The 13,913-nt window shown below is 43.6% G+C and overlaps 1 protein-coding gene across 1 annotated transcript in view; it reads right to left on the bottom strand.

Annotated features, from left to right (window-relative positions):
• Positions 1-469: 469 nt before the first annotated feature.
• LOC110488658 (short transient receptor potential channel 7) overlaps positions 470-13,913 on the bottom strand; it is a 52,052-nt gene continuing 38,608 nt past the window's right edge. The window contains exons 8-12 of the mRNA XM_036942769.2: positions 7,317-7,512; positions 6,562-6,783; positions 2,420-2,500; positions 1,450-1,525; positions 470-1,140 (exon numbers count right to left, since the gene is read on the bottom strand). Of these exons, the coding sequence (XP_036798664.1) occupies positions 935-1,140; positions 1,450-1,525; positions 2,420-2,500; positions 6,562-6,783; positions 7,317-7,512 (781 nt within the window). The 3' untranslated portion in view covers positions 470-934. The remainder of the gene's footprint in view (positions 1,141-1,449; positions 1,526-2,419; positions 2,501-6,561; positions 6,784-7,316; positions 7,513-13,913) is intronic.

The following is a 13,913-nucleotide window of genomic DNA, read 5'->3' as shown; positions in this document are numbered from 1 at the left end:
AGCATTCTGCATTGTGGGTAAAAAATAAAAAAAGAAGACATTCTGCACTTCTATCGTGCTTGCAATGATGTCCGAGGGGTTCTTTGTTTGAGGTAATGTCTTTATTGTTGTAATTTCGTAAACGGACTTGACAGTTTCACCGCTACAGATTCCGACTTCAGAGTTTCAAATGCTATTTCAATGAACTCAAAAATCTTGTGCAACCTCCACTGGGTGTCTGAAAACAAATGAATAATTCAGTATGTGTGTGAACTCATTCCGTATATGTGTGAATATATGGCCATTGGCCAATGTGTTAATTAGATTGCCTGCTCTATAAAAAAGGGTCATTATATTTATCTTCCTGAAACAGTGGACTGCTATATGGCACAATACTTCAGGTAAAGACACCCTGGGCTAGCTGTCTGCAGTTACAGAAAACCATTCAACTTTCTCTCTCTCTCTCTCTGTGTGTTTCTCTCTCTCTCTCTCTCTGTGTTTTTTTTCTCTCTCTCTCTCTCTCTCTGTGTTTCTCTCTCTCTCTCTCTCTGTTTCTCTCTCTCTCTCTCTCGTTGAGCTGATGTAGTTTGGCTGTGTGGGTCGTCTTTCGTTGCTGCCTCGGAATTCTACTCTAAACAATCCCCTATATTCCCCTCGCGCTGTTCAGAGCCTCCTCCCTCTGTCACTATTCCTCTCTCCTGCCTCCTCTCTTCTCCCTCCGTCCCACTGATCTCCTCCCTTTCTCTCTTCTCCTCCTGTCCTATCTCACTCTCCTCCCTCCACTAATTAGATCAGGGCATCTACTCCCCAGAAAGCCACTCTTTCAACTCTCATTCCTGACCACCTTTTCATCCACTCTCTCCATCACCCTCTCGCTCTTTCTCTGTAATTCTCTATCTGTCCACCAGTTCTCTTCCCCTCCCCCTTTCTCTTCTCCCCTCTTTCCCCCCACCTCTCACTCTCCCTCTATTTTCATGCCTCCCCCACGCCTCTCTCCTACCCCTTCTCCCCTCTCTCTTAGGTTTTTTTTGGTGGCGTTCTTGACAAATGTGTCACTGAGTTGTGTGATGAGGTCAGCCAGTTCTCCGGTGGCCTGAGACTTCTCCTCCAGGAGCTCATAGCGCAGGCTGGAGATGTCCTGCTTGATCTCCTTCAGTTCCCCTAAAACACACAGATACACGCAGAGTCACACACACACACACACACACACACACACGAATGAGTGAAACACACACAAACACACATACGCACATGAACACAGACACACACACACACACACACACACACAATGCTGCTGTTCTATTACATGCTGTTAAGAATGAACTAACATTGAGGAGAGAGGATCAGACTGTGATCCTTTAAGTTACTCTGCAGGATACATTACATACACTCGCACTGACAATACCCATCCAGGCAGGTAGCATCTGCTGAGGTACATAAAGGTGACATTAAAGGAGATTCGATTTTCACCTTCATTGACTTCATCGTTCTCCCTGTCAACCTGAGCTTTCAGAACATAGCGCTTAATGAGACGCTTCATGATCTTCTGCAGTACGACAGAGAAGAGAGAGGGAGGAGGGGAGGAGAGGTGAGAAAAATGTGAAGGGGAGAGAAGTGGAGAAGAGTTGGTTATGAAAGCTGACCATAAGCTTTATTAAACATACACACACACACACACACACACACACAGGTGCACATCCAGACCCCCCCCCCCCCCCCCCCCCCCCCCCACACACACACACACACACACTGTGTCTCACTGATCAGCTCCGAATGTTAAGTATTGATCTTAAGCCTATAGAGACTACACACGTAGTAATGTATATATACACGTATAATGTATAATGTGTATACACGTAGAAATGTATTGTTTTACAGGGTCATGGCACCCCTGGAGCAAATTAGAGTTAAGTACCTTGCTCAAGGGCAAATCAACAGATATTTCACCATGACAGCTCGGGGTTTCAAACCAGCGACATTTCAGCTACTGGCCTAATGCTTTAACTGCTAGGCTACCTGCCATCCTGTGTGCACTACATACGCACTCACTGTGAGAAGCTGACCTGACATACCAAAATAAATTGTGTGTGTCAGGAGAAAGGCTTTTAGAGAGAAGCATAATGGTCTGTGAGAGGCACAATAGAATGACCTCATGACAGAGGAAGAGAGAAGATTTCCCACAGGGCAAAGGTGGACAGAAAGACCTTTCCTCATTCCATCCCTCCATCCATTTTCCCCATTCAGTCAATCACTCCACACTCCTGCTCATTTATTCAGCCATTACCTGCTCCCACTAAATCCATTTCTCGATACCTCATTAAACCTTTGTCGCCTCGTTTTCTTTCCTTCTTCGCCCACTCATTCCCCTCTGATATTTCTCACATATTACCTCTACCTTCCCCTCTTTCTTTCTTGCTTACTTTCTATACATCTCTCGTACCTGGTATCTGGTGGGATGTTTGATGGGTTTTCTGAGAGTGGACTCCTCTCGTGGTCGACCGTGGGCTCTGTAGCGTTTGCCCTGCAACAACACAACATGAGTTCATATATATTAGTAGGTTTTCACTCCAAACATAAACTAGCAAACCTGATTAAAATAATTGGCTGCTTGATAAGTCGAGTCAGGTTTGTTACAACTAGGGCTGGAGTGAAAACCTACAGGAAGCCTTGTTCTCTGCGAACGCAGATTGACATAAAAGTGTAGTCAACTTTGTTCTAAGAGCAAAAATAATCTGATCGGATTTGTTCTGCCCTAAACCAACCAACTGGTTTGTAAAATATTCTCTGTTCACACCTCCGCCATGTTTTCAAAAGTTGTGCATCTGTTAAACTCCGCCCATTGACCTTTTCAAAACCCAATCGGATTTGTTCTGCCCTAAACCAGTCCGCTATTTCCTGCCCTTAGAACAAAGTTGACTACACTTTATGTCAGTCTGCTCCAGGAACAGGGATGGAGAGCTCTGGTCTAAATCCAGGTGCTGGTATTGGCAGGATCAACTAGTATTCAGTATGCAGGAACAACTAGAGAAGACAGACGACCGACCTTGACTTAAGTTACATTTTGTTGTTGCAGTGCATCAATAACATAAGTTATATATGAGGACGAGTTAGACACAACAACACAAAATGAGACGCTAGAGAGGTTAGAGAGCATGACAGCCATATGAGTCACTGCAAATCTAGGTCAAATCAAATCAAAGTTTATTGGTCGCATACACAGACTTGCAGGGGAAACAAAATGCTTGTGTTTCTAGCTCCAACAGTGCAGTAAAATGCTTGTGTTTCTAGCTCCAACAGTGCAGTAAAATGCTTGTGTTTCTAGCTCCAACAGTGCAGTAAAATGCTTGTGTTTCTAGCTCCAACAGTGCAGTAAAATGCTTGTGTTTCTAGCTCCAACAGTGCAGTAAAAGCTGGCAATACAAAATAATACAATACACACATAACCCAAAAATAAAAATATAGAAATTAAGAAATATCAGAACAAGCAATGTCAGAGTCCGGACTAAAATATATAGTGTTCAAAACATTAGGAACACCTGCTCTTTCCTGACCAGGTGAATCCAGGTGAAAGCTATGATCCCTTACCGGGTCACTTGCTAAAATCATTTCAATCAGTTTAGTTGAAAGGGAAGAAACTGGTTACAGGACTTTTAAACCTTGAGACATGGATTGTGTATGTGTGCTATTCAGAGGGTGAATGAGCAAGAAAAATATTGAAGTGCCTTTGAATGGGGTATGGTAGTAGGTGCCAGGCGCACTGGTTTGAGTGTGTCAAGAACTGCAATGCTTCTGGGTTTTTCACACTCAACAGTTTCCCGTGTGTATCATGAATGGTCCACCACCCAAAGGACATCCAGCCAACTTGACACAACTGTGGGACGCATTGGAGTCAACATGGGCCAACATCCTATTGGAACACTTTTGACACATTGTAGAGTCCATGCACTGACAAATTGAGACTGATCCGATGGCAAAAGGGGGTGCAATGAAATATTAGGAAGGTGTTCCTAATGTTGTGTACACTCATACACTAAGTTTGGGGTCACTTAGAAATGTCCTTGTTTTTGAGAGAAAAGCAAATTTCTTGTCCATTAAAATAACATCAAATTGATCAGAAATACAGTGTAGACATTGTTAACGTTGTAAATGACTATTGTAGCTAAGGCTAATTGATTATTAGAAAACCCCTTTTGCAATTATGTTAGCACAGCTGAAAACTGTTGTCCTGATTAAAGAAGCAAAAATAACTGGCCTTCTTTAGACTAGTTGAGTATCTGGAGCATCAGCATTCTATCAGTCTATTCTTGTTCTGAGAAATGAAGGTTATTCCATGCGAGAAATTGCCAAGAAACTGAAGATCTCGTAAAACTCTGTGTACTACTCCCTTCACAGAACAGCGCAAACTGGCTCTAACCAGAATAGAACGAGGAGTGGGAGGCCCTGGTGCACAACTGAGCAAGAGGACAAGTACATTAGAGTGTCTAGTTTGAGAAACAGGCACCTCACAAGTCCTCAACTGGCAGCTTCATTAAATAGTACCCGCAAAACACCAGTCTCAACGTCAACAGTGAAGAGGCGACTCCGGGATGCTGGCCTTCTAGGCAGAGTTGCAAAGAAAAAGCCATATCTCAGACTGGCCAATATAAATAAAAGATTAAGATGGGCAAAAGAACACAGACACTGGATAGAAGAACTCTGCCTAGAAGGCCAGCATCTCGGAGTCGTCTCTTCACTGTTGACGTTGAGACTGGTGTTTTGCGGGTACTATTTACACATGTGGTAGCCATGCTGGTTACAAACTATAATTAGTTGTTCCACAGGACAATGACCCAACACACCTCCAGGCTGTGTAAGGGCTATTTGACCAAGAAAAATAGTGGCGGAGTGCTGCATCAGATGACCTGGCCTCCACAATCACCCGACCTCAACCCAAATGAGATGGTTTGGGATGAGTTAGACTGCAGAGTGAAGGAAAAGCAGCCAACAAGTGCTCAGCATTTGTGGGAACTCCTTCAAGACTATTGGAAAATCATTCCTCATGAAGCTGGTTGAGAGAATGCAAAGCTGTCATCAAGGCAAAGGGTGGCTACTTTGAAGAATCTAAAATCTAAAATCAATTTTGCTTTGTTTGACCCTTTTTTGGTTACTACATGATTCCATATGTGTTATTTCATAGTTTTGATGTCTACAGTATTATTCTACAATGTAGAAAATAGTAAAAATAAAGAAACTGTGTATATAAATAGATAGAAAATAATGCTGTATTATATGTTATATTTATTTCTGTGCTGCAAACATGATTCATATTACCTTGGAATAATGTGTATTATGTCACTGGGTGTTGATGTATCTGCTCTCTGCTCTGCTAAATATCAATGACCTAGTTTTAATGTCCTCTTCTAGATTTACTTAGTGTCCTACGAGTCCTTATTTTCATTTTGGCAGGAGATACGCTCAAACACACACACACACACACGCACACAGACATGCATGCACATGCACATAGATATTCACACACAGATCTGGGGCTCGAAAGGCTGCTAAGCTTGACATCATCAGTGGCATGGCAAAACGAGACTTGGCACCAAACTGCAATGGGCCTTGAAACTAGTCCTGTATACTAACACACAAACATACACACACACACACAAACACACGCTCAATAACAACCAGTTACAAACACAATGTACACGACGGCGTACACAAACACTCTAAAAAGTGAAGCAAGTTGCCGTATACATGCATATCTCCTTCAGGAAGAGAGAAACCGCTGCAGTTCGCTCCAACAAACTCACTTTACATTTTGTCCCGTCTTCCTAAGGTCTAGTGTGAGTCTGCGTGTCGATGGCTCACCTGATGCTCTGCTCAGTTGTGTTTCATAGCCAAGCCATCGGCTCTCTGTCTACCCACAGAGGGAGTTCTATAAAACCGATCCTGCCTCTACAAACCAGGTTAAGCATTAGGAAGGAGCGGGCATATCCAACAGCTCCTATAATACATCCCCAAGCCTTTGAAATACATCCAATAGTCTCCACAACACATCCACCACCAAAATAAACCCAAGCGGCTTTTGCAACAGCTTTGGTAAAACATTGTGCGGTGCCGTTTAGATTTGGCACCACGCCTCCCTGGATGTTCAGCTATGCTTTGGCAAGACCCATTTTTTAAAAAAATATATTGTTTTTATTTCACCTTTTATTTAACCAGGTAGGTCAGTTGTGAACACGTTCTCATTTACAACTGCGACCTGGCCAAGATAGAGCAAAGCAGTGCGACAGAAACAACACAGAGTTACACATGGGATAAACACACGTATAGTCAATAACACAATAGAAAAGCCTATATACAGTGTGTGCAAATGTAGTAAGATTTACCAAGGATCTGCTCAGCACCATTCACAGCAAATTCCCACCTGGTATTCCAATAAGCTAAACAAACAAAATACATTTAAAATTGTATTTTAAAAATGTTCTTATCTTATTACACTGAAAATAGCTTGGTATGAGATCAAACACTAGCATCTACAGTATGTATTGATACATTTAGGGTTTGACCTTTGACTTTTGCCCTCTCCCCTCTGACCTTGAGTCGTGGGTTAAGCATGCCCATCTCTAGCTCGTTGTCGTGGCGACGCCCCTTGGCCTTGCAGAGGTGAACGATGCAGGCTTTGGTGCGGAGGACCAGGTAGTACCAGGATTTGGGAGAAGGCACCATGTTGAAAGGAGCGGGCAGAGTGCGACCCTCGTCAAAGTAGGACATCCACAGCTTGGCACGGGCAAACTTCCACTCTACATCTGCATCTGTCTGGAGGGGACACACACACACATGGACACACAGACGCAAACAAATAAATGCATGCGCACACCGCACACACATTGGTACAGTCATGTGGGATTAACAATATTTCACACTGAATATTTGTTTCTTTGACTAAACTTTATCATAACACGACCATTGTATGATTATAAATGTAAGATTGGATAATTCCTAATGAATGAGTTATTAACAAAACTGACTCCTATATGAATGAGTTATTAATAGGACTGACCTCTATACGAATCGGCAGGGTAGCCTAGTGGTTAGAGCGTTGAACTAGTAACCCGGAAGGTTGCAAGTTCAAATCCCTGAGCTGACAAGGTACAAATCTGTCATTCTGTCCCTGAACAGGCAGTTACCCACTGTTCCTAGACCGTCATTGAAAATAAGAATTTGTTCTTAACTGACTTGCCTAGTTAAATAAAGGTAAAATGAATGAGTTATTAATAGGACTGCCCTCTATGTGAATGAGTTATTAATAGGACTGCCCTCTATATGAATGAGTTATTAATAAAACTGACCTCTATCTCTTGGTAGGAGCTATTGATCATAGCGATGAGCATGTTGAGTAGAACCACCACCATAGTGACGTTATAGACCCCAAACAGCACATAGCCAATATTCTCTATGAACTTATGGTCATACTTCAGGACCACGGAGATCACCTCCGACAGACCAAAGATGGACCAGAACAGAGTCTTAAAGCTCTCCTCCACCCTGGGGAAACACACACGGATGCACATGCAAGCATGAGTCTGTAAACCAGAGTATAGTGTTCTTTTAGTAGAGTTTATGAGCTGGCACTGATGAAATAGCTGATGAGTCATGTCCAATTCCAACACATTATCCCCCCACCAGGAAAGCTCAATTGAAGAGGCAAAGCCAGTTCTCCTGTTCCACTTTGGAACAGCCCAGTGCTTTTGTCTGTGATTTGGTTGTGCATGGAACGGAACAGGTTGGAAACGTCTGGTCCAGTCTAGTCTAGTCCAGTCCAGTCCATTTGGTTCTGCTTTTAGTCTCAGTGCTCATGGCCTGCGCCCTCGTTTCGTTTCACGAGAACAAGTTGGTCGAATGAGGTGACATTGCTCTAGCTAGCGCTGTCAGACACCCAAGCTCTGAGGGGGTTTGGAGTGAGCTAAACATACACTTTGCCTAAAGAACACCGACATTTGGACACAATACTGCCAAATAAACATTAAATGAATGGCAAAGCAAGAGGGAGGGGTGAAGGGGAAGAGAGATGTCGGCTACAGGCCTGTGTGTGCACTTCAATAATAAACCTCTCCTCTTTCAGCGCTTAGAGCCACACACACTTCATCTTTCTAGGCAGAGTGGAAAACACTGCTTAACCTACAACTCGCTCTCTATGTCTTGTTCTCTGTCTCTCTGTCTCACAAGATCTTAGAACTCGGATAACTCTGTAGTAACCCGTTAAAATAACTAACAATATGTCATCTGTCAGCTCGATGTGCTGCAAGGCCCAGTATGTACGGTACATGCATGTGGTACCATGGCTGAATAAACCTAAATTCTCTCTCTATTGGACAATGTTCTCATGTGGAACGGTATTCAGACCCCCATATGATAGTCCATCCACTTGATCCTGGCTGATGTTTATTGATTTCCCTTTCCTCTGACCTGGGGCTCACGTGACAAACTAACGTCAATATGCAAGACTCTTTACATGCATTTAGAAATGAATGTACCTGTTATTAGGCAGGGAAAAGGATAGGTTTCTAATAGAAGCTTATGACATACACGGACATCCCCACTTGTCTGCGGAGATACAGTAGTCCTTTCTATACGTGAACAATTCTATCAGTCGCCGGCTACCACTACCCCTCCTATTCACACAGAGAGCAGACCAGCGGATATTGATGCCGGGTGCTGAGCCGTCATTAAACGCTTCTGTCTAGTTCCCTAACAGCTGGTCACAGCGGGTGCCTTCAGAGACACAGCCAGCCTTAACCCTCAGGAGAGCACCTCACTGACAGGAGAGAGGGAGGCAGTACAAGGCACCACACACACACACACACACACACACACACACACACACACACACTCCCTACGAGGGAGAATGGCGGCAACTCACCTCTAGTCTGTGTGTGTGTGTAATCCAAACCCAATTACTGCTCATCTACTTCCTCAGGAGACTGATATGAACACACAGTAGGTCCCTCTCTCTCGCTCTCCTTCTCTCTCTCTCTCTCTCTCTCTCTCTCTCTCGCTGACTTTATTTTCCATTATTCCTTTTCTCGATCTTTCTTCAGTGCCACTCTCTCCCTCCCTTCCACTCTGTCTCTCTCTCTAACTATCTTTCTCTTTAGCTCACTCTCTCTCTATAATCAGGGAAATCAATGCTGCAGATCAGTAAATTACCGACTTTAAATAAAAAAATAAAAAATAATCTCGCTCTATCTCATCATTCCGATATTAAAATCCTCTCCCTCCCTCCTTATAGCATTTATATATGAACTTCCCTCCCTCCTTTACTCTCCTCCCTCACCGCCTCCCTCGCTCCATCTAGCAGTGCTATCTCTCAGGAGAGTGGTGCAGACAGACAGACATCTTCAAGTATTAAACTCAGATCAACTTTCCTCGATCACGCCGCTGAGCCGTATCCATGGTGACAGACGGGTAAGCACCTCTGGTCTTAATCAATGTGATTTGTTTGAGTGGGTGTATGTGTAGTGTGTGTGTCTTCTCTGGTCATATGTATTGAATAGGGAATTGAACAGTGCGAGACAAGCAATTAGGAGCCTCATGACAACACGAGTGTCCATCACGCTCTATAAATTCTCTCTCTCTCGGCACATCCCGACTTGTATAATCCTTGGAAATAAAAGAAAAGAGATCATCCGTTCACCTACTCTGCATCTCACAAAGACACGGCGGTTGGACTCATCAGACCAAAGGACAGATTTCCACCGGTGTAATGTTCATTGCTCGTGTTTCTTGGCCCAAGCAAGTCTCTTCTTCTTATTGGTGTCCTTTAGTAGTGGTTTCTTTGCAGCAATTCGACCATGAAGGCCTGATTCACCCAGTCTCCTCTGAACAGTTGATGTTGAGATATACCTGTTACTTGAACTCTGAAGCATTTATTTGGGCTACAATCTGAGGTGCAGTTAACTCTAATGAACTTATCCTCTGCAGTAGAGGTAACTATGGGTCTTCCTTTCCTGTGGCAGTCCTCATGAGAGCCAGTTTCATTATAGTGCTTGATGGTTTTTGCAACTGCACTTGAATAAACTTTAAAAGTTCTTGAAATTACTGACCTTCATGTCTTAGAGTACTGATGGGCTGTATTTTCTCTTTGCTTATTTGAGCTGTTCTTGACCTAATATGGACTTGGTCTTTTACCAAATAGGGCAATCTTATGAATACCACCCCTACCTTCTCACAACACAACTCATTGGCTCAAACGCATTAAGAAGGAAAGAAATTCCCCAAATTAACTTTTAACAAGGCACACCTGTTAAGTGAATGCATTCCAGGTGACTACCTCATGAAGCTGGTTGAGAGAATGCCAAGAGTGTGCAAAGCTGTCATCAAGGCAAAGGATGGCTACTTTGAAGAATCTCATAAATAAACTTTTTTGGTTACTACATGATTCCATATATGTTATTTAATAGTTTCGATGTCTTCACTACTGTTCTACGATGTAGAAAATAGTAAAAACAAAGAAAAACCCTGGAATGAGAAGGTGTGTGCAAACTTTTAACTGGAACTGTACATCTGTTCCTTTTTACCCCCACGCTAAACTGTCATGCCATACCACCAGGCCCCCTCTCTCTCTCCCTCTCTCTCTCTCTCTCTCTCTCTCAAAATATATCTCACTCTCTTTGGTTTTGCCCTCTCCCTCCTTCTCAGCTTGTTCTCCATGTCTGTGTGTCTTCTTCAGCTTATCCCTCTGATTCTCTCTCTCCTGTCTGTGCCAGTGGCCTGTTTCCCTTATTGTGCCCACACAAACAGGCCAGCCAAGAATCCTCCTCTGCTTCTCTCCACCCCCCTCTAGTCTCTCCACCCCCCACTAGTTTCTCCATCCCCCTCTAGTCTCTCATTCCCCCTCTAGTCTCTCCTTCCCCCTCTAGTCTCTCCATCCCCCTCTAGTCTCTCCATCCCCCTCTAGTCTCTCCATCCCCCCCTCTTCACTCCATCCCCCCTCTCTTCACTCATACTCATTCCTCCTTTCCTCTTGCTTTTATCTCATTTGTTTATCTTCCTACTCTGTCAAATTTGCCCTCCTCTATTTTCTCCTCTACTCGCTGACGCTTTCTCTTTTCCTGAAATAGACTCCGTCCTCCCTCTATCTTCTACTTCCTGACTCTCCCTCCATCCCCCCCTTTCCAGTATCTCTACATTACTCTCCTCTCGTCTGGCAGTCAGGTCTGTACAGCAGTGTACTAATGCATGGCTGACTAGAACATAGAGACAGGCCTACTGCTTCTCCAGAGGTGCCAAGCTGAGAATCCTAATAACCTGCCGTGTGTGTGTGTGTGTGTGTGTGTGTGTGTGTGTGTGTGTGTGTGTGTGTGTGTGTGTGTGTGTGTGTGTGAGAAATAATATGTGTGCTTTTGTGTGTGAGTGAGTCAGTCAGTGTGTTGGGTTCTGGAGGCCAGAATAGTAGCCATTAGGGCATACAGTCTTCATTAGGCCTACTCCAGCTGTACCTTCACTGCCTGAACACTCCAGCTGTACCTTCACTGCCTGAACCCTCCAGCCATCCTCCAAAGAACCGCCTTCACCCTCTCCACAGCCCCCACTCAGAGTGCTTCCTCCTGGGGTATCGTTATCACCACCACCTGCCTCCCTCAATCAGCACCGGAGCCATCAAACCTGCCCTCACTACCATCCTCCATCAAAAGCTGCCATGTCTGTTATACTCAAGAACACAGAGAGATAGCAGATACATGCACATACGTACGTACCTAACAGACATGGCAGCTTTTGATGGAGGATGGTAGTGAGGGCAGGTTTGATGGCTCCGGTGCTGATTGAGGGAGGCAGGTGGTGGTGATAACGATACCCCACGTACATACATACGTACGTACACACACACACGTCTAAACCAACTGTTCTGAAGCATCATGCAAATTCGACCAACTTTCCAATTATCCTCTCTCTGGACTTCCCCCTATCCTGCCAACTCACCACACCTGAAATCACTCTGCTAATCAACATTCCGCTCCCATTCCTCTGGTATAAAGCAGCGTGTGTTTTCCTTAGTGTTTGGTGAATAGGGCAGCCCCAGTGTTTTCCCTTTCCTGTCCATGGCTGAGTTTAGACAGGCAGCCTAATTCTGATCATTTTTTATCAGTCATATCAGATCTTTTCAAACCAATTAGTGAAAAAATATCAGAATTGGGCTGCCTGTCTAAACGCAGTCCATGTTGTGCATACCTGAGTTTAAGTAAGTGCCTTTTCATGTTTGGAGACTGTATAATGATAACTTCCTAGCCTGTATATATACACATAGACACATATATGTATATATATATATATACATTACTAGTCAACATTTTGGACACACCTACTCATTTTTTTTTATTTACTATTTTCTACATTGTAGAATAATAGTGAAGACATCAAAACTATGAAATAACATGTATGGAATCACGTAGTAACCAAAAAAGTGTTAAACAAATCCAAATATATTTTCAATTTGAGATTATTCAAAGTAGCCACCCTTTGCCTTGATGACAGCTTTGCACACTCTTGACATTCTCTCATGCAAAGCATCCCTAAAGATTCACTATACCACCACCATGCTTAACCGTTGGTACAAGGTTCTTACCGTGGAATGCAGTGTTTGGTTTTCACCAGGCAAAATGGGACCCATGTCATCCAAAAAGTTATACTTTTGACTCATCTGTCCATAGAACATTCTTCCAAGAGTCTTGATGATCTTCCAGGTGCTTTTTGGCAAACTTGAATCAACTTTTTCGAGGAGATGGGTCCCATTATATCTGGCGAAAACCAAACACTATATTCCACCTCATACCAACGGTTAAGCATGGTGGTGGTAGTGTGATGGTTTGGGGAATTATTTAGTTATCAGTGATGTCTTTTGTTCCTGTGTGTTATACTTTTCTACATTCTCCTATTAGTTATGACACTTCGTATGTATGCTAATATATCTTCTCTTTTGTATCCTCCAGAACCACAACATCCTTTCACACAACCTTAGCTACCGGGCTGAAAACACATTCAATATCTCAATTCCACCCAAACACCCCCCGGACCCCACGGGCTCTTGTGTCCTTGTGCTGGGCCTTCGTTAGTTAGTTAATAAATGAATACCCTGCACTGGAAACCTTGTGCTCCACCAACATTCCTGTATTCTGACCTGCAATATCACTCCTCAACCTAGCCTAAGATACAGTCCAACCCACTCCTTTTCTTTACCAGGTAAATGATTGATGTAAATTCCACCTGGAAAACGTGACTTCTGTTATGGTCTTTCTGACTCCATCAGTAATTGGAGTCATAGTGACCCCTTGTGGTGCCAGTAAGAACTTGTGAACGGTAGAATTCATTCAGAACAGCTCACTGGTTGACAGGTTACTATGAATTCAAGTGGAATGATATATCAGCTGGATTCCTCAAAACTGACATCGGAAACAAATCCCAACTGTGTTTAAAGGTAGAGTCAACACAGGCTGCATTTCGATTGGTCTTCTGACCAATTAGATCAGCTCCCCCAAAAAAGAGCTGATGTTAAAAGGTCTGATGTGATTGGTCAAAAAGACCAATTAGTGGAAAAAAGTTGAGTGTGCTGTGTGAACGCAGCCCTTGAGGGTACCATTCAGGTCTTAGAGTCCAAGACAGAGGCCTAAAACTGAATATCCGCTGTAGGGAGCAGAAGTGATGAGTCCGACGTTTGTACCGGTACCGCCTCAGCAGACTGGTGGTTCTATGTGATCAGCCAAGCAGAACCCATCCCAGACTCCACCGTTCTCTGTGGTTCTACTTCACTACACACAGATGGAACAGAGGAGTTCTCAAACTCATAAAAAAATGACTGACCCACTGACTGACTGACTGAGACTGATGGACGGACAGGCTGGACCCAAAATCCATTAGCAAAGTGACTGAGATGATTGAGTGGAAAGTTTCAG

This window comes from Oncorhynchus mykiss, chromosome 14 (assembly GCF_057628025.1).
Source record: "Oncorhynchus mykiss isolate SJ-2025 chromosome 14, ASM5762802v1, whole genome shotgun sequence".
Taxonomy (NCBI): Eukaryota; Metazoa; Chordata; class Actinopteri; order Salmoniformes; family Salmonidae; genus Oncorhynchus; species Oncorhynchus mykiss.
The sequence above is the reverse complement of the archived record's forward strand: the minus strand, read 5'-3'. Positions and strand labels throughout refer to the sequence as shown.